Below are 24,756 nucleotides of genomic sequence, written 5' to 3' on the forward strand. Positions count from 1 at the left end.
AGAATTTAAAACAAGAAACTCTGTTTTTTCAGAAGCAGATGTTATTTGTCAGTTTGTGCGAATTTGACTGTCTAGAACCCAACCCTCAAACTGAGCAGCAGTACTAGCTAATACATTACAGCGTATTGTTTTCCATCCACACCGACCTGCACCAGCTGGAAGCCAGGCACTCCCCTGTGGTGCAGGGCCGTGAGGGCACTCTGCAGGGTCCTCCAGGTGACACTCTTAGCGCTCCCTGTCTTGCCCACCAGCATGGAGGAGTGTCGAGAGTTTTTGGTCTCATATAGTTGGATGACTTTGGTCATGGTAAAAGGAGTCACCTGCAAACCGCTCTGACGAAGCTGCGCCTCTATAGCCTCCTTCAACTGCACCAAAATGACAGCAAAAGAGAGGGAGTGAGTGCGATACCCTGAGTGACACTGCAAATATACAGATAATTATGAAACATTGATCATGATGTACCAAGCTGAATTACGTTTGGCCATTTTGGTATATAAATTACCAAAGAGAGAAAGTAACTGATAATGAAAGGTAAGAAGAATAGATTGACAAGTATCTATATATGAAAAAAAAGATACACTGACTGACTGACTGACTGACTGACTGACTGTGTTACAAAAGTGACCATAGAGAGAGAGAGTGAGCCAGACAAACAGACAGGAGTTGAACCACACAGTAGCAAGGGTTGAACCTCGACACAGTGGAAAGACATCTCTGCTCAAGGTAGAAATGAGTAATCAGTGAAGGCTATCAGAGCACATGGCTGTGAATCCATTGTCCTAATTAATCAAAGCCTCCCAACTGCACTGCAAGTACTGCATGTCAATTATGCATTAAGATTCAGATAGACACATGCTACATAAACACAGTTGTGTTATCTACTGTATATTTTTTCAGCAAACCTTATCAACACACTCCACTTAAGTTAAACAGACAGACACATAGAAAGACAGAGAGACCAAGATACATTAAATGTAAGATGTCAGATGCAGTGACAGTAGTTGTGTCTAAATGCTGTCTAACTCTGCTGAGCATTCCAGTTTCAATATTGGTAGGAGCTGTTTATCTATATAGTGGTGCTACAGTTTATATTAAGAGGAGCTGACAACTCTCAGGACAACCTTTTGCTATTTTGGGATCAAATAAGAGGGAACATTGTCATGTAGTCAGAGCCAACAAAGCAAAACAATAGCTAAACAGTAGAAATGCTGACTGCTGACATACCTGGCCATAGTCTTCAGTCGGTGTTTCCACAGCAGGGAACAAGTCCTGGGTGATGCCATTGAACAGTGGCAGGTCCGCAGACGTCAGCTTAGCAATGTTCATGTCCTTCATAGCCATTAGCAGGATCTGAGCGCAGAGATACAAACAGACAATTACCATTCCTATTGAAAAGTTTAGTTAATTTGAAAGACAGTTGTTTGTTCATTTAAATTCAAATGTGATGGTTCTCCAATGATTTGGCGTTGGAGTTATACAGGACACTAAAAGACAGACGACAGCACAGCTTGAGTTCACATACCAGCTCATGCAGACGTAGCATGAGCATGTAACTTACTATTCCCAAGCAAGTTACAGTCTTGAGAGAGAGAGAGAGAGAGAGAGAGAGAGAGAGAGAGAGAGAGAGAGAGAGAGAGAGAGAGAGACCTACTTCTTCATCAGGAACATTGGGGCAAGATCGGCGCTTCTTTCCAGCATAGCGAAGCAAGGAGGTGAGAGCACGCAAGCCAAAATCATAGTGGTCCTGTTTAGACAACTGTTGCACTGCCAGGGAGTACAGTGTGAACACCTTCTTAGCCAGGAGCTATGAGGAGAAAGATGGAGACAGAGGTAGAGTGACATATAGTAACATACAGACATAGACAGGAAAGGAAGGCACAAAGGAGGACAGAGGGAGAAGGGCAAAATGTCATCTCAAACAGGATTTAAATTTGCAGTATGAACCAGAGATGAGCCAGGGTGAGGTTGCAGGGCAGTGTGTCAGTAAAACATGTCACTAACTTGCATTGCAGCAAAAGAGAATAATGTGAATTGAGCATGGAAAGTGTTTGTCACATCCATTTGTCTGTATAGACTTCATGCTGTATGGATGGCCACTAAAGTTGTCCCAGCATCTACACATTCAGTGGAAGAACATTCACAGCTAGCGTTGAATTTTGCTGAAGCCTCTAAGGAACAAAATAGGTCTTGATGTGGAAGTGCAAGGCATAACCGGGATCTTCTTAAATACACATAGGCTAGGAAGCACACATACCACCATCACTTCCTCTCATCACTCTTTTAGCAAACAAATATAGCCTGCACACTAATGCACATCAACTCTGTCATCACCCTCAAAATAAACACACACATACAAAGTGAATGAAGCAGCAAGAGCTCCCTGGTGAGTCAACACTAATCCTGTTCTAGCTCTGGTCCCAGAAAATCATGTGTCTGTGGAAATCATCACACTTACACACGACAATGCCCTCACAGCTTGGCTCTGCACCAAACCCCATTCTGACTTTGATCTCAAATCAGCGCATCCAGCTAAAAGGAGCTACAAATCACAGGGAAACAGATTGATCAACACCCACCACTGTATGTTCAGCCAAGGCTCCAGCCATTCACATTTTCCAGCAAGATCACTTTAAATGGCTTGTACAGTACAATAACAGGAATTTGCCTGTTAAAAACTTGATAAATCAAGAAAAAAACCTTGAAGTCTGTAGCGGTGACATGAAAAGGCAACCATGGTATTTTTGATTGAGTTCATCAGATTGATTTGGTGATATTGCATCTCTATCAGTGTAGAAGAACTCAATCTCATCTGCTGATTGCCTGAGCTCTTCACATAAAATGAGGATGTTTCATTAAGGCTGTGATCATTCAACAAGATACACTTTGGAAATCAGTGCGTATTCAGAATTGTGTACAGGGTAAAAATAGTGCCCATACATAATTAATTTAACTGTACAACCGCTATAAAGACAAGTTGCCTGGTTAGTGAACTGATGTCAGTGAGGGAGTTTAAGAAAGTTCCCACAGTAACAAAGAGGAAAGCAACATCTCCATGTTCCTGGATGACTTGCAACTCCTTGTTACTGTCACACCCAACAGACCAATGCTTGCCCGGCTTCAAAAATAAGGGCATCCAAGCACACTACCAGTATAAATTTTCCGTGAGCGGTCTCACCTTGCAGTTGTTGAAGCCTTCTCCAAACAGCATGATCTCAGCAATTAGAGTGGAGTCTGGCACTACCATGGAGATAGGTCTGAACATGGACTTGAGGTTGTCTGGAAGCTCAGTACGACCAGCATAACCTAGGAAAAAATACAAATGGAGAGAGAAGATTAGAATTATACATACAGAAAGAGACAATTATCACAGATTTCAAAGACGCACAAAAAACAATCCAAACATCCAATAAAAATATTTCTATTTCTACTGTATGATTAAAATGTTGGCATTTCAACCAACCTGTGGTCACATACAGCAGTGTGTACATTTGCACATCAGCTCTGATTTACCGGGATTCATGGTGATAAAGATGCCGCATGACCAGACCAGACGTATGTGCTGTCCATCAAAATGGAACTTGGATTGTCCAGCTGAGAGGGCAGAAAGGATGGAGAGGATCTGCTGGGCCACTACTGACAACACCTCGATGTTGATGCGGTTGAACTCATCGAAGCACCCCCATGCCCCTGTCTGTTCAGCGTGGACACAGTGACATTATAGATTTAAGAGCTCAATTACACAGAGTTGCTGACGATTAAAACACACACATCTTTTCTTGCCTACCTGTGCCAGGCCGGAGTACATGCGTCCCATGGATTTGTAGTCTAGTCCTTCAGAGCAGTTGACTACAATGACGTACATGCCTAGAGCTTTGCCCAAGTCCTTCACAGTCTCTGTCTTCCCAGTCCCAGCAGGGCCTTTAGGAGAGCCCCCCCGATGAAGATGGAGCGCTGTGGTCAGGGTCATGTAACACCTGAGCAGAATCAAACATGGACATTCACCCGACAATCAGTGTGGAAAGCTATATTCATTATATGATTTCATTCGTTCTTGGTATTAAAGCAATATTAGACAAATTCAATAAACACATATTGAAATCTTGAAAAAAGACAATGACTGCATGACTTGGATGTAGCATTTGCATGTAGCATGTTAGCTTTTTATGCTGCACCTTAAAAATAAATATATGATATGGTGATAAATGATATACGAGATGAGACGTGCCAGCATGAACTAATATATTACATGTTGCAGTTACTAATCCCACTATGACAACCATTAACATAATAACTGGCAGTAATCCTTTTATCTGTGAATGCAGGTTTAATCTAGTGATTATATGACTGTGACAATGCTAATGGTAGCTTCTGTCTGCTCTCATGTAATTTACTTGACATTTAATTACACAAGATACTAATCACGGTGTAAACCTGTCCTCAGTCTCCAGAATGGGGAATCATTCAGAGGTCTGATTCTCTGCATCAATATTCAACATTAAAATTACATTTTAAATATAAAAATACAAAATACTTTAATAAATCACTCAAGAATTAATTAACCGGCATGTGACAGATTGACTGATGTGTTGATGCTTTGGTTGATCGGTGCACTAATTGACTGAATAACTGATGCTGCTGACCTGTCAGTAAGTGGAGTGATGACGAGCCGTCCAGAGTTGCCGAGATACTCGTAGCCATACTTGAAACGTGTGTTGGTCTGTCGGATTATGCAGTCATTCACATCCTATAGGGAGAACAAACAAAACAGAAAATCCAGCTCATCTCAGCAAAATTGATCTCATGCTGGCATTAAATCAGTAAATTGAGTGGTGGAGAGAGAAATGCTGATAATATGGAAAAATGTGGAACAGAGACAGGATATATGTCTGAATCAGTAAAACCTATCTATCTATACACACTTGTTCTATTTTATTTTTGGTGCTAAATGTCAGTAAAATCAGTGATGGGTAACTGATGGAGAAGACAAGATGTACTGAGGTGTATTTCCTCTGCATGGATTCCAGCCCTCATCATCTAAACCACAAAAGCCACAAAGAACAGTAACTCCTGTCTGTTGTCCTCACTTGTCCCTCTCAGAGCTTACCTTCTCCCAGTACAGTCGCAGCTGGCAGAGCCACTCAAAAGCATTGATGTCATTGCAGCCTGCTTTAGCCAGTTTATCAATGACATCCCGAGCGTGGACCTCCACTGTGACCAGCGCTACAATCTTTAGACGTAGGACTTTGGACAGGTTGCCACGGATGGTCTCTGAATAGCACTGAAGCATGGACACCTGAGAAATGAAGACACATTTCACCTGCTTAGAATCATCATGCTAGGTACAGAGCTTTCAGCTTGCTGTATGGAGACATACTGGTGTGTTAACAGATCATCAAAATGATTTCACTCAATAATCTAATACATAAATACATAAACAAATCTATATATAATGTCCTATTTTCACACAAATTCCTGAAAAGTTTAGTCAAGTGACAAAAAGTCTATCACACCTGTTTCTTCTTCATGGTCTTAAGAGAGGACTTATCACCTCTGTCTTTGCTGGTAATGAGAGAGTTAGTGACGTCAGTGGTCCACTGGATCTGACTGGCTGTGATCAGCATCTAAAACAGGAAGTATACACATTTAAGGAAAAGTGAATCCTACACTTTAAAGAACCTTTTATCTTTGTTTTCATTTATGTTAGCATGAAAATACTAACACTAATACTACTACTACTACTACTACTAATAATAATAATAATAATAATAAGCAGAAGAATATTCAATACATTTTGAGGTTAGGGAATACAGCTTGTGTACCTTTAAGCAAGTTATTTCTACACTAACCCAATGACAAGGGCGTACCTGTCCTGGCCAGTCTCTGACCCATTTGTCCCTCTGTCCTTTCATCTTCTTCAGAGCTACAAGGCAGTCACTCAAACAATACTTCAGTGTAATACGCATGGTCTTCTCAACATCGCACAGCCAAACCTACATACATACAAAACAAAATAGTGTAGACATCCTCTACTATAACTCTTTTTATTGCATTCATTAGCATCAATACTATGATGGCTTCATATAGATTTATCTGCATAACACTCTCATCACCACGATCACCACCGCTTTACCTCCACAGGTCTGTCGAGTTTCACTGGGGAAGTGAAAGCAACAAACTCTCCATCAGCAGAGGACATCCCAACAGCGACTGGCTTACTGAAATCCTAGAGAAGACACAGATACACAGCAGCATTTCTAGAAGCATCAATCATGTAAATGTATGATGTTTAGGAACCTTAAAAGACTCTCTCTGAGTAGCACTGGCTACAGAAAGTATGTGTGTATCTCAGTTTCCTGCCTTTTCAATGTGCAGGCTCTTGATGTTGTCGAAACACTTTTTCATGTGGGGCTGCATGGCCTCTGGGTTCTGTGACTGCCCTAGGATCTCCAGCACGTCATCATTGGACAGGAAGTAGAATCTTGGGAAGATCTGCCTCTTGGTCTCCAGGTACATGTCAAGAGCCTTCTGGATCTCCTCCAGCTTGGCACTCATCTCTGACAGCTTCTCCAGCAAGCCTGAAAGACAGAGCCGAGAGGCCAATTCAAGACTACGTTCTGAATATTGTTCTTATTCATGTAATAAAATATGTATTTTATTCTTGAATACGAAGTCTCTTTGGGCTGATGTCATCATCAGAGGTTTGTTTCTTAACATACTAGAATCCTACCAACTGTTCTTTAACCACGTGTTTTGTGGTACAGTATGTTTTTCACTCCTAATTTCAAAGCAGAATTTACCTCTCACATGAAGGATTGGGATTAAACATGGAAGACATACAAAGTAGCTGTATACCCATCACAGGATAACTACAGCAAAAAGAAAATAAATACATCTCAACATTAGACAACACAAGTTTAAGATAATATAAATATTGGCCTACCTTATATATAGGCACACAATTTGTTGAAGGACATCTGTTTATATGCCGCAGAGACACAGAAGAAAATCTAATACTATGGTTGCTCTTTAAAGAAAAATGTAAAGTAGAAAAGTATGCTGTCATACCAGGGTGGTGTGTTCCTTGCAAGGCATTGTTGTCCTTGTGGAGTCGGCCCATGATGGTCTTCCAACTCGAACTAACGTCTTCAAACTCTTTGCACTCATGAGGCAGCTGCTCCCGGATGTCCTTTCCTTGGAAAATATTCTAGTGACGAAAAATGGAGAGTTAAAGAAAAAGATTGTGGTAGTGGAAAGAGGTTAATTGTATAAGAGTCCATAAAAGGAAGGTGATAGTATAATTAATTGATAGCAGAAAACAAACATGAGAAAACCAAACTCAGAGAGCTGTGAATGAATACCCATGTATAACAATGAATAGTATGACACAGTAAAGTTGAATATGCTTCCTGTACAGTACCTCCAGATAAATCCACTGACGTTGCACAGTGAGGATCATCTCGATGACTTCCAGCACCTGGGACAGCCGGCGTTCCCAGCAGTCCACCTCCCGCTCAAAGGCTTTGACAAAGCGAGAAGCCTTCATTGTGGACAGAGCAACCTGGTTGTCCTCCAGGGTCTGGAAAACCTCCTCTGTGCCTCTAGCAAAGAAGGAGGGGAGGGGGTCAAACATGGCCGCTGATGATTGCTCATAATGTCTTCCAGTGGTGACACTTAAGTTATCAGTTTATTAGGTAAACCTGCACAGTTTAGTGTAATGCAATGCAGCTGCATAACTTCTGCAATGAATGTCATCTTTGTGAGGATTATCATGTTCAGTTTGTGCCAAAAGGTTTCAATTAACCTTGTTGGTAGTCCTTGAGGCTGTAATTAATGTTACATATTTTAACTGCATAATATTATCATCTCACCTCGCCTCTCTCCCCTCTCCCCAGTGGCTGACTGTAGCTTTACCCCTCTGTTTAATCATTTAAGATGGCTTTGGCTTTGACTTGGCCTGACAGATAACTATGGAAACACATTTGTTGTGTTTTTGATACAGTTTCCTGTTTGGGGAGACCTGACATCCTGCTTTATGAGTCCAGTACATTGAAGCAATCTCATTGTCGGAAGAACGCCATATAATTTCTTCAGAATTTTCATGCTGTGCACCATATTGACTGATGCTTAACGTTGCCACAGCAAGGTATAATAGGCCTCGGCTATTAAGTAAGTAAGCTAAACGAGTAAGCTAAACAGACCGATGGAGCATATCTTTGGTTTAAGAACCTTGAATTTACAGTATCTGGAGGGACAAATGCAGTTTTATATTGTCTGTTGAGTTGGGAAAGTCCTCTTTGCACTCAGTAGTTTAATAATGCACAAGATATAAGCAGAACTGTAACCAGGGTTGTAGAAACACTGAGGTCATGAATAGAGGTTCCCCCTAACATTTATATTTAATTCATTTTATGAACTGTTCTTTTTATTTCCGTAAGTTCAATTTGCCAACATGAAGGTCTAAATGCTGGTGCTCATCTTTATTCATACCACTATCATTTTTATATGCAGCAGATGGGCTGGGCATTCCTGCTTTCATCAGCCAGACTGTCGCTGCTCTGCTCACTCTTGTCACTCAACAATCTCACTCCTTTTTTCTGACTTCTCCAACAAGGTGGTTCACATACAGATTGTTCTTACATCGGCATCACATAATGTATGCTTTCTACTATATACAGCCAAGCTACTGAGGCATTTCATTAACTACAGTACATACAAAAAATCTCGATTGAGAAATCACCAGATGGCAGTATCAAGCTGCGCTGAGCTGTGGGAACTAGCCTTGCATGTAAATAAGACATAATGAAGGCACAAATCTATGACCATAGGTTGGAGTGCGCTTCAGCCTGGTTTACAATTATAACTTTTTGAACCCTCCACCCAAACACTTTCTCACCTCAGCCGGTAGTGGCCTTCATCTTTGTGAGGTGCAATGTCCAGGAACGTTTCCTCCCATGTCTTCATAATGTCCTCCAGGCCCTTAAATATCAAACAAAAATAGTAATGTTAACAGACAGAACGCAGCACTGAGAGGTGGCAAAATGAGGGGGCCACGTTTCTATTATTCTCCTTTTCCACAAGCTCAATATGACACATTGTCATGACTAGATAATTAATGGCTGGAAACCATGTGTCCTGGCTTTGCGTGTGAGTTCAGCTTTCTTAACTTCTGCTGCTTCCATACCATGCATCAGAGATGGACCTAGATATCACAAAATACACTTTACAAACATGTCTTAATGTAAAATGGCAGCTTTGTAATAGGCAGGTTAGACACCACTAAGGTAGGAATCACTTTATCATTTCACTTTCATCTGAAAGATTTCAAATTGACAGATTGATTTCTTTTCTGAGCTGGCTAATCTCAAATTAATCCTATCACATGACTGTACCTTTTAGGCACTCACAGAATGTCCCCAGAATGTTTCTAATTGTACAATTATCTGCTGTTTTAGTAAATCGTCTGCTAAGTACATGCAGACTGCGAGTGCAAATTGAATGAAAGCCATAGAACAAATTTGCACTGTGCTTCCATGTGCATAAATCTAGCCCTCAAACCTCTACAAGTGCTAGCGGCTAGGGGCAGGATTCAGTTTGTCAAAGGCTGAGAGGCAGGCACTTCTGCTTCATGGGCTGGCTGAGCTGCCCAAGAACAGGAGTCTTAAAGGCAGAGTGGAAGGGAGCCACTCAGTTACGCTTCTAACTTCCTGGGCGAGACCCTGGTTAGAACAAATGGAGGCAGAACAAGCTACAAAAATGCCCACTAAGCATCAGATGACCTGTTCTATTGAGAGTTCCTTGCTGGCCGCTCCAGAGATCTCACAGATCTTGTCAGCATACTTGTCGAGGCCGAGAAAAATGATCTTCTCCAGGGTGAATTCAGTGCTGGTTTGGTCAAAGGAGCACTGCAGCTCCTCGCAGATCTGCTTCCAGTGCCTGAAAGAAAGATGGCATTGAAAGCATGGTTTGTCTTTGTCAGAATATCTCTCTCTTGGCTGCAATACAGTAACTTTGTTATAAGGAATGTGAGATGTCAATAATCATCATTTAAAGCAGCTTCATACCTTGCTTTGTATTGATACTGTATATGTACTGTATTTGTGTTTGTGTCAGTTTGTTTTTGAACTCAAATTTACAATTACAATTTGTACAACATACAACGCCCTCCATCTTGAGACCATTAGCCGATAGCAAACAGAGACAGACAAACTTCCACAGGGTACAGTGTTGGGGCCACTCCTGTTTATTATTTGGCTTCTCTCTTCACAACATCTTATCTCATTATCTCTCATTATCTGGGACAGTAGGCTTTTTTCTCCAGTCATATAAACAATACCTCCTGGACTGCCTTTTTCCATTCTGCGAAGCACGTCCAGATTACCACCCACTTTAATGCAACGCTCAACGAAAGTCTCAGTCAACGCTTTGGTCACATCACTGCAATGCAGCACTGGCAGGCATCTCCAACAAATTTCTTCAATTACCTCAACTCATCCAGACCCCTGCCACACAGATTATTACATGCTCAAAGTCCACTGAACACGTCACTCCCTTGCTGATTCAACCACCCTGCCTCCGTGTCATCACAGATTAACTTTAAAACCTTAATATTAACTTTTAAAGCTCTCCATAATCTATCCCCTTCTTATCTCACAGATCTCCTTCAGATTTAATCTCCCTCTGCATCAGCAGGTCTGCTGGCAGTACCAGACATCCACCTCAGCACAATAGGTGCTAGGGCCTTCTCTTATGTTGCATCTAAACTTTTGAAATCCCTTTCCTCTCACATCCACATGCTGGACTCCATTACAAAATCTCTTCAAACTAGCTGACTCACTTTAACTGCATCAACTGCATCCTATTTTAACTACAATATTATTAATAATAATATTTTCTGACTCATTAGCTAACCTATGCTCTGTTGCTTACTGCATGTCCTACTGTAAACTGCACAGATTTTTTGTTTACTCTATTTTATGGCTGATCTTTTATGATGTAAAGTGACCCTGTGTGCCACGAGAGGCACCATTAAATAAAATGTATAATTATTTTATCATTATTATTACAGGAATAGAGAGATGTCTGTGCGTGACAGATGTACCACCGTGCTCTGAGCTCTGTCAGGGAGCATCATTAGTGCCCTGGCTGAGATAAATGACAGCTGGTACTGAGCTGGGAGGGATGGAGGGTGAAACAGAGTGGGAGTTGACAGAGCAGAATTAGTGCAAAGTAGCACTTTTCTGGCTGTTCTCCTTCTTAATCACAGTAACTCATTCGACACCTAGTTAACACACCCTTTTTATTCCTTCCATCCACACTCAACATGCCTTTTTTTCATCACCCTCATCAACTACTGTACCATAACAGAGATGATGGGATGTGTTTTGCTTCTTTATCTTTTTTATTTATTTTTTTTTTTTTGGCAGAGCTGTTTTATGGTGAGAGAGGCTTCTGGGTTCTGTTAAAGAGTTTTTTCTTTCCAGGCAGCATATATGCATTCAAATGTGGAACTACTTTCCTAAAGTGAGGACTGAATGCAGCAAAGGACTGGATGACACTGATGACGGGAAACAAGACTGAGGGGAAAATGTTGGAAAGCAAAATATTCAGGAAGAGCTGACATGCTTAATGTCCATCCTTTCAGTAAAAATTGTAAAACACCTCCCTGTACAGCAAACTAAACATGCATATCATTTATCCCATCTGGTACTAGTCTTAAATAAGGACATTACTGCATTAATTACTTGCCACCCATTTGACAGGCATTTCTTATTCATGTTACAGCCACATCTTGTACATTGTAACTACTGTAAACAGTTGCAAGATATACTGAAATGGCAAGTGTTATATGACAAGTAAATACATGAAGATACGCTTCTGTCAGTACCTGTCTCTCATGGCTGGGTTCCTCAGATCATCAATGAGAGGGATGATCCGCTTGAACTGGTCAATCTTGTTCATGGAAAAATCTACGATGTCCCACTCCTTATCCTACAATCAGACAAATATCAGATACTACTGTGCAATTTAAATGTGAGATCTAGTGAGGAGTTCATTTTAGGGGAGCTGTGCATTTGGTGATATTAGCAATTTGCATATTAGCATTTGTACATCCTGAGAGAAAGCCATAGAACTTCTTTAGCTGTCACTGTAAAATGCATTTAAAAGGCAGAGTTTGGGCAAGTGAAGCTAAAAATACTTGGAATGATGTCCCCTAACAGTTTGCAAACTCTGTATCTATCATAAACTGTAACTCCCTGCTCCGTCTGCCGTGATCAAAGTATAAGTTTAAGATTCAACAGTACCGAGCGAATGAATTCTTTTGGTGTGTATGTTTTATTTGCATAAAACTAAATCTAACTTGATCCAGGTAATATTTTACAGCTAAACCATGCCTGACACACGGAGGCGTGAAGCGAAGTCTGCAGCTATTTATTGAACTCTGTGTGACAGAACCAACCTTTAGTTCTCTCTGAAGTTTGAGGAGTTTCTTGAACATGTCCTGTGCTGCGCTCTCCATGCTCTCTGTCTGCAGCGTAGCAAACTGACCAGCCTTCCAGATGTTCCAGTTGGTGTTCCAATCCTGTGTGAACTCCCAGACCTGCTGCAGGTGGTCTAAGTCCTGTACAAAACATGCAGACACAAACAAAGACAAACCTCAGTCCTTAAATGTTAAATGGTAAAGGGATGGACTTTAAAATCCATCATCATCATCATCATCATCATCATCATCATCATCATCATCTTGGGCTGCTTGCCTCATCCACACATTTTGAGCCACTTCATCACAACCACAGTCCCCACAGTAACCTTCATTCAATTAACTGCTCATTATGTTGAGTTTGTACAAGCTTACAAAAGACAACAGTATGTTAAGACTATGAGGCCAGTGCTGCGTCAGACCTTCTCCAGGGTCCGGATGCTTTTGGAAAGGGGCTGTTCTATTTTGAAGAAGCCCAGCCCTTGTAGGATGGTGCTCTCGTCCTGCTTTAGAGCCTCCAATTGGCTGCGATGCCCTGCTATTTGCTTTAAGGCCAACTCAGTGCTCAGTGCACTGTCAAATGGACCTGGATATGTAAGCAAAAATGTAAGGAGACAGACATGGAAAAAAGTATAAAAACACACAAAAATGTACATTCATATGTCCACACACAAAAGCACAAAAACAAAAGGAAAACATCTTATAAAATGTCTAGTGGGTCCTAATGGTCAGCAAGAATACACTCAGATGTTCATATATTGGGAAATTATCATCCAAACCATGGATGGCCAACTAACAGCTGTGCAGAATAGTGAGCCAAAAGAAAATACTGAACAAATGGAGGAAGGGGAAAAATGAGGAAGAAAACATGGCGGCACAAAAACAGAAGGGAAATGACAGAAGTTAAAAGAAGTGGGAAAGGCAGAGAGGAGGCGCAGGGGAGCGAGGGATGATGACGGGGCAGGAAATCAGTCACGATGTGTCTTCCCTTCAGTGACATCACTTATTCTGTGGAATGGAGCAGCGCTGCAGTCAGAAATCATCAGGGGCAGGAACAGATTAGATACAGGCTACTGGTTCAAAAGAGGCTTTGTATAGATCAGTAATGGCTCAGCAGGGACAGAGAGAGAGAGAGGAAGAGCTCCAGCAAGGTGCACACAAAACGGTGATGACACGCTTGGTGATAGTGTATAAGAGTGTGTGAAAGAGAGAGTAAGAGAGAGACTGGGTGACCTGTGCTGTTGAACTCCTGCACAGCACTCTGGATCCTCTTCTTGAACTCTTCAGAGGAGCTGATGAGGCTGTTCTTAAACTTCTCCTTGTGCTTCTGCAGCATGATATTACTGTCAATGAGCACCTGCTGGAACCAAACCCACTCCCCGTTCAGCATCTCACGCATATTCTGCACCTGTGGGTGAACCAAGTGGCACGATTAGAATAATGATAAGGAATGTTGTGAGTGTTAGTTTATGTGTACATATACAGTACTCATTACTACAAGAGAAGATATGACAGGTATTTTGATTGGTGCTCATAGCAGGCACATTATTTCACTGACCTCAGGTCAGGTCAGTAATTACAGGGATGCAAACACAAGGGTAAAGTCACTGGTAATTATGTAGTGTGCAGCCCTGTATCATGTTCTCTGTGTGTATATATTTTCTTATTAATGAGCGAGGTGCTTACAGCCTGTTCCACTGGGACCTCGTATTTGTCCAGGATAGCAAACTGATCATGGATGAGAGGAATTTGAGCCTCCATCTTGGCCAAATCACCCTGGAGAGTCTCCAAGAGTTTCAGGCTCTCAGCAAGCTCTGCCAGAGTCTGGGGGGGTTGTCTCAGCCTAAACACACGCATACAAACAACAACGATGAGTCACACAGGATCAAAAACTCCTCTCTTTCCTTTCCCATCTTCATCATCTTCATTTTCCCTCAGTGACTGAAGAGACAGGTAGGTTAAAGCCATAATTTATATTTTTCACCTGAATTCAGTCTATTTCATGGACAAGGTTTAGACGTAAAGTAAAACAGTAAATAAAATCCTTCCACTTGACTCCCCCACCTGTTGGCATTGTCTTGCAGTGAAGCATGAAGCTCTCTTAGGCGCGTGCTGGCCATGCGGCTGAGCAGCTGAGTGAACTTGGTTTGCCACTCACTGCAGTGCTGCACCAAGGAGGACTTGAGCGGCGAACAGTCCAACGTGACAAACCTGATGTTCAGTACAGTTTCTTCTTGTTCAACACTGTTTACCTTTTCAGTGTACCTGGGGGTGAAATAAAGAATGGACATGACACAGAAATGCAGAAAATTAATTCCCCTTACAAGATACTCCAACACTTTTGCAGCAACGAAGTATCAAAAAACTAGAAATTAGTATGTATTGCGCAGTGCCTGTGTATATCTGCATCAAAAGAAGTGACTGGTGGGTTTAGTCTCTGATAGCGTTGTATAAAGGAGTCCTTGTTGATCTCCCAGATGTCCCTGTATTTGTCCCAGGTCTTCAGATAGGCCTGCAGGTGGCTGGCATTAGCTGTCATCCCTGTTGCAACTGCAGCCTGAATCTTCCTTATCTCCTCGTCTTGCTCTGAAAGATCAAAGAGGACCAGGGACATTTACATATCAGGGCTGGGTTGGATGTGCACACTAGGACTCCTTTCCGAAACATGGCAAATCTTTCTCTGAGGAAAAACTTGCTATATAAATTGAAATAAATTAAGGAATAGTTCTAACCTATGCTGATGTGTATGGGATTGCCCTGTGACAGTCTGCAGGAGAGAAGTTCAGGTAGTCGTTTAAATTCTGAGATAGTGTTGATGAGCTGAGGCATAATGTTCACAATCTGAGCGAGCTTTCCATGTGTCGGGGAGAACTCCACCTGTCAAAACAGAGACGCACACACACAGACGCAAACGCGCAATATATTCAGTTTGACTCAGACAGGGGAGCAGCACGACAGGATGGATCACTGTGTGTGTCTCAGTAAGAATAAGAAAGGTGCGAGTGAAGGTCAGTACATGCAGACATATCCCAACACATGTGGGCATATTTGGACGTAGTGTAAACAAATCACTATCACATGACCTAACTGGATTAAAGGGGGTTGCTGGTACCTTTGGTGTGGTTTGGGGAGTTGTCTGGCGCAGTGCTACCAGGACTTTGAACAAGGGATTAGGCGATGTCTTGCTGTCTCCATTGATGGCCCTGGATAGCTTCTTCAAGGAGCACTTGATGTTGCTTCTTAGAGCTTCTTCTACCATGTGGTCCACCTTCTCTGTGTAGGTCACCCAGTGCTCTTGGACCTTAAACACCATGGTTACAATTTACACACGACACAGCAGCGTTGGCCTATACCCATTATCAAATCAAAGATGCAGACGGCTTAGTAAATCTGTGTTTTCTGAACATCTGAACATTTGGGATTATTTTACTAGTTGAACAACTTATGCAGGTCAATACTTTTATCCAGCAATTTCTGTACAGCTTTAAACTCCATCTCCAGAAAAAGAACTGAATAATGACCCGTTTCGAGTGGAAAATCTTCAACTTCAGCCTCAACCTTGAATATTTACACTATATCACATAAAGTAAGTCTAGAATAGCAATCCTATAAATGTGCTTTCTAAAAGTGCATGCATATTTCTGATGGAATGCTACCAATAGTGAATGAATGACAGAAAAACACAGCACAGACCTCAGGTCCATCATTAGAGAAGGTGTTGTGAATGCGAGTCATGATATCAACAATATCCTGGTGTGCCAAGCGCAGTATTTGGAGATTGCTCTGCTGGTGAGCCTTCTGGTCATCCTCAAACTCCAGGTTCCTAAAAATTACAACATGAGAAACACCCAAGATGCAACAAACAAGGAAACCAATGTGCATCACTTGGAACCCAGGTACAATTAAGACACAGGCCTTGGACAATGTCAAGAAGTAGAGACATTTGAAGTGGTGAGGTTGTGTCTTGTTTAAAATCAACTGAAAAACTGCTTAACCCACTGTTTTATCGCACTTAATGAAAATGCATTTTACATACATAGTGTAAATACAGTATTAAATATATATGATATATAAATCATGTCTTAAGCTGGACTTAGGAAGAATTCACATTATTTATTTTGTGTATTTACAGTATTAGGCATCCCATGCAATGAGGAAGAAATCCCATTTGTCATTACCTGTACACAGTCTTTCCATCCAGTCTAACCAGCAATGTTTCACCGATTTGCCGACAAAGGTTGGAGATGGATAGAGTGGATACTTTGTATCCATCAACTATCACCTGAACCTGGAGAGTAATGAAGAGGAGAGAAGAGGAAAGCAGCTCCTCAGTAACTACAATCCAGTTTGGTTTTCTTACTGAACAGCTGTATACGTGCCCACATCAGCATGAGGTGAACCATGTGTTCTGACCTTGTCAATGTGCAGGAGACAGTCTCGGATGAAGATGTTAGAAGCTCCTTTAGACAGCCACAGGAGCTTGGTCAGCCCTGGCTGAATCTTCTTATCCATTAAACGAATTCGCTCCCGAAACAGACCCAACTCATCAGGAGACAGCATCCCAATGATCCTGACACACACACACACACACACACACACACACACACACACACACACACAGAGGTGAGAAGGTAATTAAGTAAATACTAGTGGGTGAATACTGCTAGAGCAGGCAAAATGATCTAAGAACTGTTGAGAGTGTGTGTGTCCTGATATTAGAAATCATTGTTGAGTGTCGTATGCATGTTCTCCTCTTCTGTCTGTGTGTGTGTGTGTGTGTGTGTGTGTGTGTGTGTGTGTGTGTGTGTGTGTGTGTGTGTGTGTGTGTCAGACCTGTTATAGTCCCTGATCAGCAGCAGTGTTCTCTCCCTCAGGCCTCTGAGGTCTTCTCTGTCCTGGTGAATGTCACACACACACTGGGGGATCTCAAACTTCAGTCGATCCCAGTAGTGGATCTCAGAGAACAGGTTCAACAGGTTGCTGGAAAAGCATAAAAAACACAAAATGAAAAATGAGGACGTGTATGTGTCAAATTTGTTAGTGTCAAATTGCCTTGTTTCTACATGAATAAACTGTGTAAGAGTGTATTTCTGTATCCAACTGATGGAGAAAATTCTCTCTTGTAAGGGTATTGATGCAGAAATAACACACAAAGTATCGGCTAGGTTTTTGTGTGACACAAGTACACAGAAGAAAGTGCACAGTGTAAGACACTGCATGCATGTACACTTTAATGTGAATGCTTTATGTCTCATGTTTGTGAAACCCACTTGTCAAAGTTGATGTCCAACATGGCTGTCTTGTCCTTGCAGCGCACCATGAGTGGCTGCTCCAGGCTCTTGAGGTACTGTCCATCCAGGTTCTGGCTCCACTCGCTGAAGTTTTTCCTCATCATCTCATCCAAAATGTGGACCACCTGGCCACAGGTGAAAACGACCTGCTTGTGGCTGTATGACTCGGGAATGAAGTGGGCCCTCTGAAGCACCTGGAGGGGAAGGAAAGGGGATAAACGAGGAAGAAGCCAAGGACCATAAATACTATCAGTTTACAGTCAACACATGGATAAAATTCAACCAAGCAGAACCAGTGTGGACAGAGCTCTTACCGCAGTTCACACACTGCTTATGTGATGGCGTGAAGTAGCTGCTATGTACCAAGACAACAAGAAAAAGATTACTGTGTGGTCAAACGAGCTCACCTCCATGGGTCTCTCTAAGCGATGTTTGAGGGCCCTCACCCAGTGGGCCTGGCCTGCTATTGGGGGCATATGGTCAGGAAAAGACCTTGTCTTTAAGTTCAGCTCTTTGTTGATTAGTTTGAGCTCCTTGCTAAAAATGTTGCACACTTCCTCCACCCTCTCGTCTGTGACGATCTTAATGGCCTGGAACGGAGAGGATTGGATGGAGCAGAATGAGCAGATGAATTGTGTGGGGGTATGAGAAGGAGAAGACTTGGGTTAGGGTTAGGGTTAGGGTAAGGTTGAGTGTAAGTCTATGTAATGTTCCCAAAAGTGACAGAAACATGACTCTGTGTGTGTGCATGTGCGTGTATTTGTGAGAGACACACCTCTCGAGTAGACATAGGCCTAAAAATGTCCAGAAGCCGAACTCCTTCCTCCACTGTGTGCACCGTCTTAAACACTGAAATGATCAGGTTCTGCATCCTCACTTCCAGATCCTTTACCAACACACGGAACCTGTGTACACACACACAAGAACATATGTTTTTTTAACTGCGGTCGCAGTTGATTAAACATCTATAGCCATCACACAGCAGCACGAATGACACACGTTTTGTCTACAGTCTCTGATGCAAAATGGGCTGTGCCTATGAGGGGCTATGCATAATTTTACACATGGATGGAGCAGCAATAACTTCATTTATTATCTAAATCTCCCAACATGGCAACAGGATAAATCTGGATTGAATGCTAAGACTGAAACTCCAGGGGTAATAGGAAAATAATTTGGAGTAATGTGGCTGTCCTCAGGGTCGTGAGCTCAGTCAAAACTTGCAGCGGAGAAGAGGAACTAGAGGATTTAAATATATTAATTTGCTTTTTTTCAGTGTTTGTGCAACTATAAGCAGCAGATATTCCAGCAGATGGAACAGCGATATACATCAGCCATTCACTGTGCAATTAACTCTGTGTGGCAGCACCAACTAACAAAATAGCAAAAATGTGCTGGTTTTCTAACCCTATTTGTGTTTGCTTCCAGAGATCTTGCTTGTACCAAATTCCAGGAAAATAGAACCTATGCACTAATATCCAGAGAGGCAGAGAGAGAGCTTATGTCAAAGAGTAGTTAAAAATCCTGCATAGCACGTATTGAGATAGTGAGGATGCACAGATTACATCAGAGCAGCTGATACATTTTCAGGAATTGGTGGATGCTTTAATGAAAATTGTATTGATTGTATCATGACAATTAATCAATATTTTAATTCAAACTTTGGGGTTTAGTCTTAGTTTGAATGTGTAAATGAGTAACAGACCCACCTGCTGAAATCCTGGCACCATGTGGTGTTCCTGACATCAAGGATGCTCTTCTGAACAGAGCGTAGTGTCTTTAGACCACAGTGGAAGTTTCCTTCTATCTCGAGGAGGGAGCGGGTGAACTCTGGTCCTTGGCAACTGCTGAAGCATGGCAGGGCCCTCTGCTGACCATCTTCCCAGCGGGCAAACTGATACTGGCAATCACATATCTGAGAGAAATCATGTGAAAACAACAACTCAAATAAGAAATAATACGTTATTTATGTTAACATTTACTAATATCCATTACAGCTGTGCAACTATCTTGTGCAATATTATGTATTTTTTACTTTGCTTCTAAATTTTTTACTGTGCTACATATTTTTCTTTTACTGTGTTATATACTTTCTATGATGCAGCAGTATAAAACACTGTATTTTATTTTCCACAATCCCTCAATTTCAAAAGTTCCATTGTGAAACTGAGCCATCATTTCAGGCTCAGTTTAGTTTTATATATAATGTACACACACACATACACACACACACACACACACACACACACACATATATATATAGAGTTGATTTTTGTGTACTTTTTATTGTCTATTTGTTCTTTTTCCTACCACTCCCTTTTATTCCTTCTGTAATGTACCCAGTATGGGATCAATAAAGTTTTATCTTGTCTGTCTTATAAGCAACCCTTGCATTGGCTTCAGCATTTGTTTACAGGGGTGATCGCTTGGTCTGACATGGATTTCAACGGCATAAGTTACACAGCTGCAGTGTGCATGTATTGTACAAGTGTTAATGTCTCCGTGTACGTGAGTGTGGGTAAAATTCACCTCAAGCAGGTCTCTGAACCTCTGAATGGCAGCATCAACCACCACAAAAAAGCTTGTTTGGTCCAGGTCCCAGCTTTTTGGAGAGTACCTGATGTGAAAACAGAGACCCGTACCAAGCAGTGAATATTAATCAGAAATCAAACCCATGCTCAGTGGTACCCAGATGTGTTGAGGCCCTACACAGGTGAGATTTCGCCTACTTGTGGTGAATCTGTGAGGCGTGCAGGTAAATTTCCTTCCAGGACAGGCAGCACTGGATACAGTCGTTAATGTTTTGCTTGCTGGATAACACATAGCCCTCAAAGACCCTGTCCAGAGAGATGCTTTGGAAGCACAGGCGGCTGATCTCGTTATTCATCTGCAACACAGCAGAAGACACTGCAGTAATGCGTCTTCCTAACTTCATGTCTGTTTTTCGCTCCTTCTTTGTAAAACAACCACACAAGGTTAAATTTATCCTTGACAGATGTAGAAGAGGCAAAGGATATCAGGCTGCTTGTTATACTGATGTAAACAAAAGACAAGAACAGCAACAGCTACAGAGGGACTACAATGAATCACCCAGTAGTGTTACTTCTTCTCTTAGCCAGAAGAGCCCAGTCGAAAGGTCTTGCCCTGCAGCCTTCAGTGACTGGTAAATGGTATTAAAAAAGACATTGTCTGTTTGACGAAACCCCAGTGACTCTGAAGGGAGCACAACTGCAGGAGTGCTTGTGTTGCCAATCACTGAACCCACATGCAAACACTCACACGTTTTATGTAACATCAAAGGCACACAAGTGTGTGTCTGTGTGTTTGTGAGAGTGAGAGAGCAAAGATGAAAAAGATGAAGAAAATCTCAAAATCAAGGGGTACATAAGGGACAGGAAAAACACAAGAAATGCAGCAGGGCACCAAATGATGGTGGGTCACAACATAATGATTTAAGGTTATTTAAGGTTTTCCCCTCGGTCTGTGGAGCTCTCAGTTGAAATGAAAAGAGCTGTGGTAATGGAGACAGTGAAGGGGTCTTTTATTCAGTGCATTCATTCCCATGGTATTGTAACAATGATGTCTGAGCAACCAGGATGAGTGGGAGTGGGCTCCAGTAATGATGATGCCTTATCAGGACAAGAGAAAAATCTAATCCAACTGATCTACAACTTAAAGGACCAAAGGTTATCTGCAAATGTTGTTCTGCTGGTTTATCTGTGGATTACACGATTGCTCTGTTAAGGAATCTGAATTAGCACATCTATTAATTATCTACAAAATAGCTGTTATTTCTACAAAACCAAAAATATGAATATGGATTACATGATGCGTCTGTGTATGTCACTCCCTGTTACCCAAATGCTTTAGTAAAATACAGGTACCTTGCAGAAGAGGCCAATGATCCTCTCGCTGGTGTTGTAGTGGGCGGAGTTGACCCAGATGATGCGAATGAGACTGACAATGTGTCGCAGCTTAGGAGCAACTTGGCTCGGCTTGAGGTGTGCAAGTTCTGCACAGGGCTCCTTCAGCATAGACAGGAACGTCAGGTTGGATTGGGCCTGCAGGGAGCAATCCTGGGCAACACACACACAAAAGACAGACAAAAATCTTATTATCATTCTTATAATAATAAGAATAATAATTATTCTTATTATTCTTATCGTCATGCTTTAGCCAAGTTAACAGAAGATTTCATGTCAACATTTTCTAACTTTCTAACTTGTACTTGTGGGTAAATACAGATACACTAATGTTGCAATAATGAGCAGCACCAGCAATACTTTACGAGTAAGCCAAAGATTCCATCGGGTTCCAGCTGCAACGCAGTTTTGTCCCGTCCTCCACATGGATTCAAGCTCTCTGAGTTCTGGGAGCATTTCAGAAACCAGGCCTGATTTTGTTGATTTCCCCAGATTTTACTGATTTGGTCATTTTTCTTTCATGTTTGTGCTTCTATTATGGGGGAGTAGGTTATGTAGTTCAATGGTTTCTATTTTTGTCTGCTTTGTGTTTATTGTTGATATATGACTGGGAGTCTGAGAAGGTGTTTTATATTGAAAATTGACCAGACTGTCTATTCCATTCTTGTGTCTGACTTCCTGGCTGCCTCTATCTTCTCTGTGCAGCTTGACGTAGCATCCGTCAAAAATAAACCCAGGTGCGTATTCTCCACGAAGCAGAGCGGAATTGTTCTTTCATCTAAAGTATGACATTAAATGTATTTTCTAAGAGATTATTTTAGACTTCAAATTTGCAGACTTGCTGTACCTGTATTTCCTTGGCCAGTTTGCAGAAGCGTTGTTCATAGAGAGAATTGGAGAGGTGCAGGATGCTCTGGATGTGCCTGACCGCTGGCTTTTTTAGCTGCTGGCTGATGTCCAACAGTTTGGCAGAGCGACTCTTCCAGAAGGCTATCTCCTGCAGCGGGCCACAGTTGTCGGTCATCATTATTTCTTCATCATTCAGCAGCTCCTTAATCTGATCAGTCCAGTGGATCATGACAGCTAAAAACAGGAAGAACAAGTGAGAGAAAGAAAAGGGAAGTAGGCATAGGGAGAGTCAGAGAGAAGAAGTCAGAAGAAAAAAAACAGGGATGGAGGGAGCAAAGGAGCACAAAAGCATGGATTTGACAGGAGGAAGGTTTTTAGAGATAAATTAAAAAAAGGAATATAATGGGTGGATAAAGAGTGGAATAAAAAAAACAATGAACAAGTTGATGCAGGTGAGAGGTTAGGGGCCCTGAGCCTTATTCAATAAAAACTCTCTAATGAGTGTAAGACTGAAAGGAAATGCTGCAGTTTGGACAATGTTTCGAACAAAAATTTGTGAGACAAAGACTCCACAGAGATCGATAGAGACAGACAGAAAAGAGCACCCTGACTGCCCCCACACATACAGAGCTCGTCTGGCTTACTCTCCATTCTCTGCACCAGCTTCTTGTCCTTGCTGGCCTCCTCAGGGCTGCACTGTAGGCCTTCCATTGGGATGTATAGAACTGTGTTAACCATCTCCTTATATACATCATCTGTTCAACAATGAAAGTATATAAAAGTCTCAGTAAGAAATTATGGTGAGAAAGGCAAAGACACCTTTGCAGGTGCCCACACATTTTGTATAACTACTACCTTGTGTAGTGTTTAACGGTGAACTGTCTCACGCTCTTTTCATTGACGCACCCACCTGTCAAGCTGGCAAGGAAGCAGTGCATACTGTTGGTATATTTGTCCTTTATGCTCCTCTCCCTGTAGGTGCTGAGGGCAATTGGGGGGGCATGCAAACAGGTCATGTCATGAAGCAGCCTCTTGGCAGTGTTTCCCCGCACTGTGCCAAACTGTATGGCCGCATCAAACGTCTCTGCTGTGATTATGGCTCCTGGCATGCGGATGAAATAGCACAGCTGCGCTACCACCTGAAGGAATTTTCAGGTGTGGTGGTGAAGAAGATGGATGCTTTTTTTGGAGTGTGAAAAAGGGGCATTCAAAGCCCTTTCTCAAACATGACCATAAAAGTACTTGTGCATCAAAATTAGCAACAAAATTAGGATTTAAGGATTAAAATGGAGAGGAAAGCGTGCTGTACCGGCAAGGGCATGGAGTACTCCACCTGGAGCCTGGCTTCAGTGTCCACGTAGACCACCATGGTTGTGATAGAGGTGTCTACAATAAACTGATCCAAAGCCTTCTCATTCTCCTCTGTCCACAACTCTTCAGTTACACCAGGAAGAGCCACACACCGGATAAACAACTGCGAGTGGATGGAGAGATGAAAGGAGGGGCCCAAGGAGAAAAGGAGTGAGAGAAGGAGAGATGGATAGTTATTTATTGATATAATGGAATGGTAATTGAGGAAAAGTAAGACATTACAATCAATCAGCTTTACCAGGCGGATGGTCTTAGAATAATCCTCTTCCATTTCCCTCAGAGCTTCTATCTTCATCTTCACTTCTTTCTCTGCGGTTACTGAAGCAAGTCAGCACACAGACACACACTGAAATGCTGAGACATATTGAGACAATTCATCATTTTAAACTTCGACGTTAACTCTCCTGTTGCTTGCTGTTAAAAAGAGTATAAATTGGCTATAATCGCAGTGAGAAAGGAGGTATTTTCAAATCAATACTTACATCGTTTATCTTATTCTGATATGAGTAGCTTTCCAAGCGCATGTATTTTGTTTATCTAATAGAATAAATCAAGCTTTTAATCGAATTTGGACAACGTTAAAACTACGTAAAAAGTGGCCGTTGCCCAACAGTTGTGCACGTGACTGACAGTGCAATGAACGGTGTGCAAGCTCTTTACACACAAACTTTAAACATGTAGTGTTAGCCAGCTAGCAACTTTTAGCTAGCAATCTATTTAGCTCTCATGTAACTACCGCAGCCCTTTAGCCCAAACGACCTTAACTACTGGACGACCTATTCCAGCCTTTTACTGGTCTGCTCCAACAACTACATAAAGTTAAAATGAATTAGGAAAAGTCATT

The 24,756-nt window shown here is 41.9% G+C and overlaps 1 protein-coding gene across 1 annotated transcript in view; it reads right to left on the reverse strand.

Moving 5' to 3' along the window:
- Positions 1-24,207, reverse strand: part of dnah2 (dynein, axonemal, heavy chain 2) — a 55,204-nt gene extending 30,997 nt beyond the window's left edge. Inside the window, exons 1-41 of the mRNA XM_070993817.1 lie at positions 24,151-24,207; positions 23,851-24,015; positions 23,452-23,680; positions 23,186-23,296; positions 22,540-22,775; positions 21,654-21,845; positions 20,499-20,656; positions 20,299-20,386; positions 19,479-19,684; positions 18,545-18,674; positions 18,177-18,359; positions 17,749-17,963; positions 17,312-17,458; positions 16,892-17,048; positions 16,657-16,766; positions 16,172-16,301; positions 15,591-15,779; positions 15,211-15,355; positions 14,872-15,064; positions 14,543-14,743; positions 14,165-14,321; positions 13,712-13,886; positions 12,901-13,064; positions 12,458-12,619; positions 11,885-11,988; positions 9,777-9,933; positions 8,894-8,976; positions 7,418-7,598; positions 7,066-7,204; positions 6,354-6,575; positions 6,131-6,216; positions 5,865-5,990; positions 5,511-5,621; positions 5,105-5,293; positions 4,641-4,744; positions 3,785-3,974; positions 3,511-3,691; positions 3,176-3,303; positions 1,652-1,804; positions 1,225-1,350; positions 147-365 (exon numbers count right to left, since the gene is read on the reverse strand). Of these exons, the coding sequence (XP_070849918.1) occupies positions 147-365; positions 1,225-1,350; positions 1,652-1,804; positions 3,176-3,303; positions 3,511-3,691; positions 3,785-3,974; positions 4,641-4,744; positions 5,105-5,293; positions 5,511-5,621; positions 5,865-5,990; positions 6,131-6,216; positions 6,354-6,575; positions 7,066-7,204; positions 7,418-7,598; positions 8,894-8,976; positions 9,777-9,933; positions 11,885-11,988; positions 12,458-12,619; positions 12,901-13,064; positions 13,712-13,886; positions 14,165-14,321; positions 14,543-14,743; positions 14,872-15,064; positions 15,211-15,355; positions 15,591-15,779; positions 16,172-16,301; positions 16,657-16,766; positions 16,892-17,048; positions 17,312-17,458; positions 17,749-17,963; positions 18,177-18,359; positions 18,545-18,674; positions 19,479-19,684; positions 20,299-20,386; positions 20,499-20,656; positions 21,654-21,845; positions 22,540-22,775; positions 23,186-23,296; positions 23,452-23,680; positions 23,851-24,015; positions 24,151-24,207 (6,399 nt within the window). The remainder of the gene's footprint in view (positions 1-146; positions 366-1,224; positions 1,351-1,651; positions 1,805-3,175; positions 3,304-3,510; positions 3,692-3,784; positions 3,975-4,640; positions 4,745-5,104; positions 5,294-5,510; positions 5,622-5,864; positions 5,991-6,130; positions 6,217-6,353; positions 6,576-7,065; positions 7,205-7,417; positions 7,599-8,893; positions 8,977-9,776; positions 9,934-11,884; positions 11,989-12,457; positions 12,620-12,900; positions 13,065-13,711; positions 13,887-14,164; positions 14,322-14,542; positions 14,744-14,871; positions 15,065-15,210; positions 15,356-15,590; positions 15,780-16,171; positions 16,302-16,656; positions 16,767-16,891; positions 17,049-17,311; positions 17,459-17,748; positions 17,964-18,176; positions 18,360-18,544; positions 18,675-19,478; positions 19,685-20,298; positions 20,387-20,498; positions 20,657-21,653; positions 21,846-22,539; positions 22,776-23,185; positions 23,297-23,451; positions 23,681-23,850; positions 24,016-24,150) is intronic.
- Between the last annotated feature and the right edge of the window lie 549 nt (positions 24,208-24,756).

The sequence above is a fragment of the Chaetodon trifascialis genome, chromosome 23, assembly GCF_039877785.1.
Source record: "Chaetodon trifascialis isolate fChaTrf1 chromosome 23, fChaTrf1.hap1, whole genome shotgun sequence".
NCBI classification, from domain to species: domain Eukaryota; kingdom Metazoa; phylum Chordata; class Actinopteri; order Chaetodontiformes; family Chaetodontidae; genus Chaetodon; species Chaetodon trifascialis.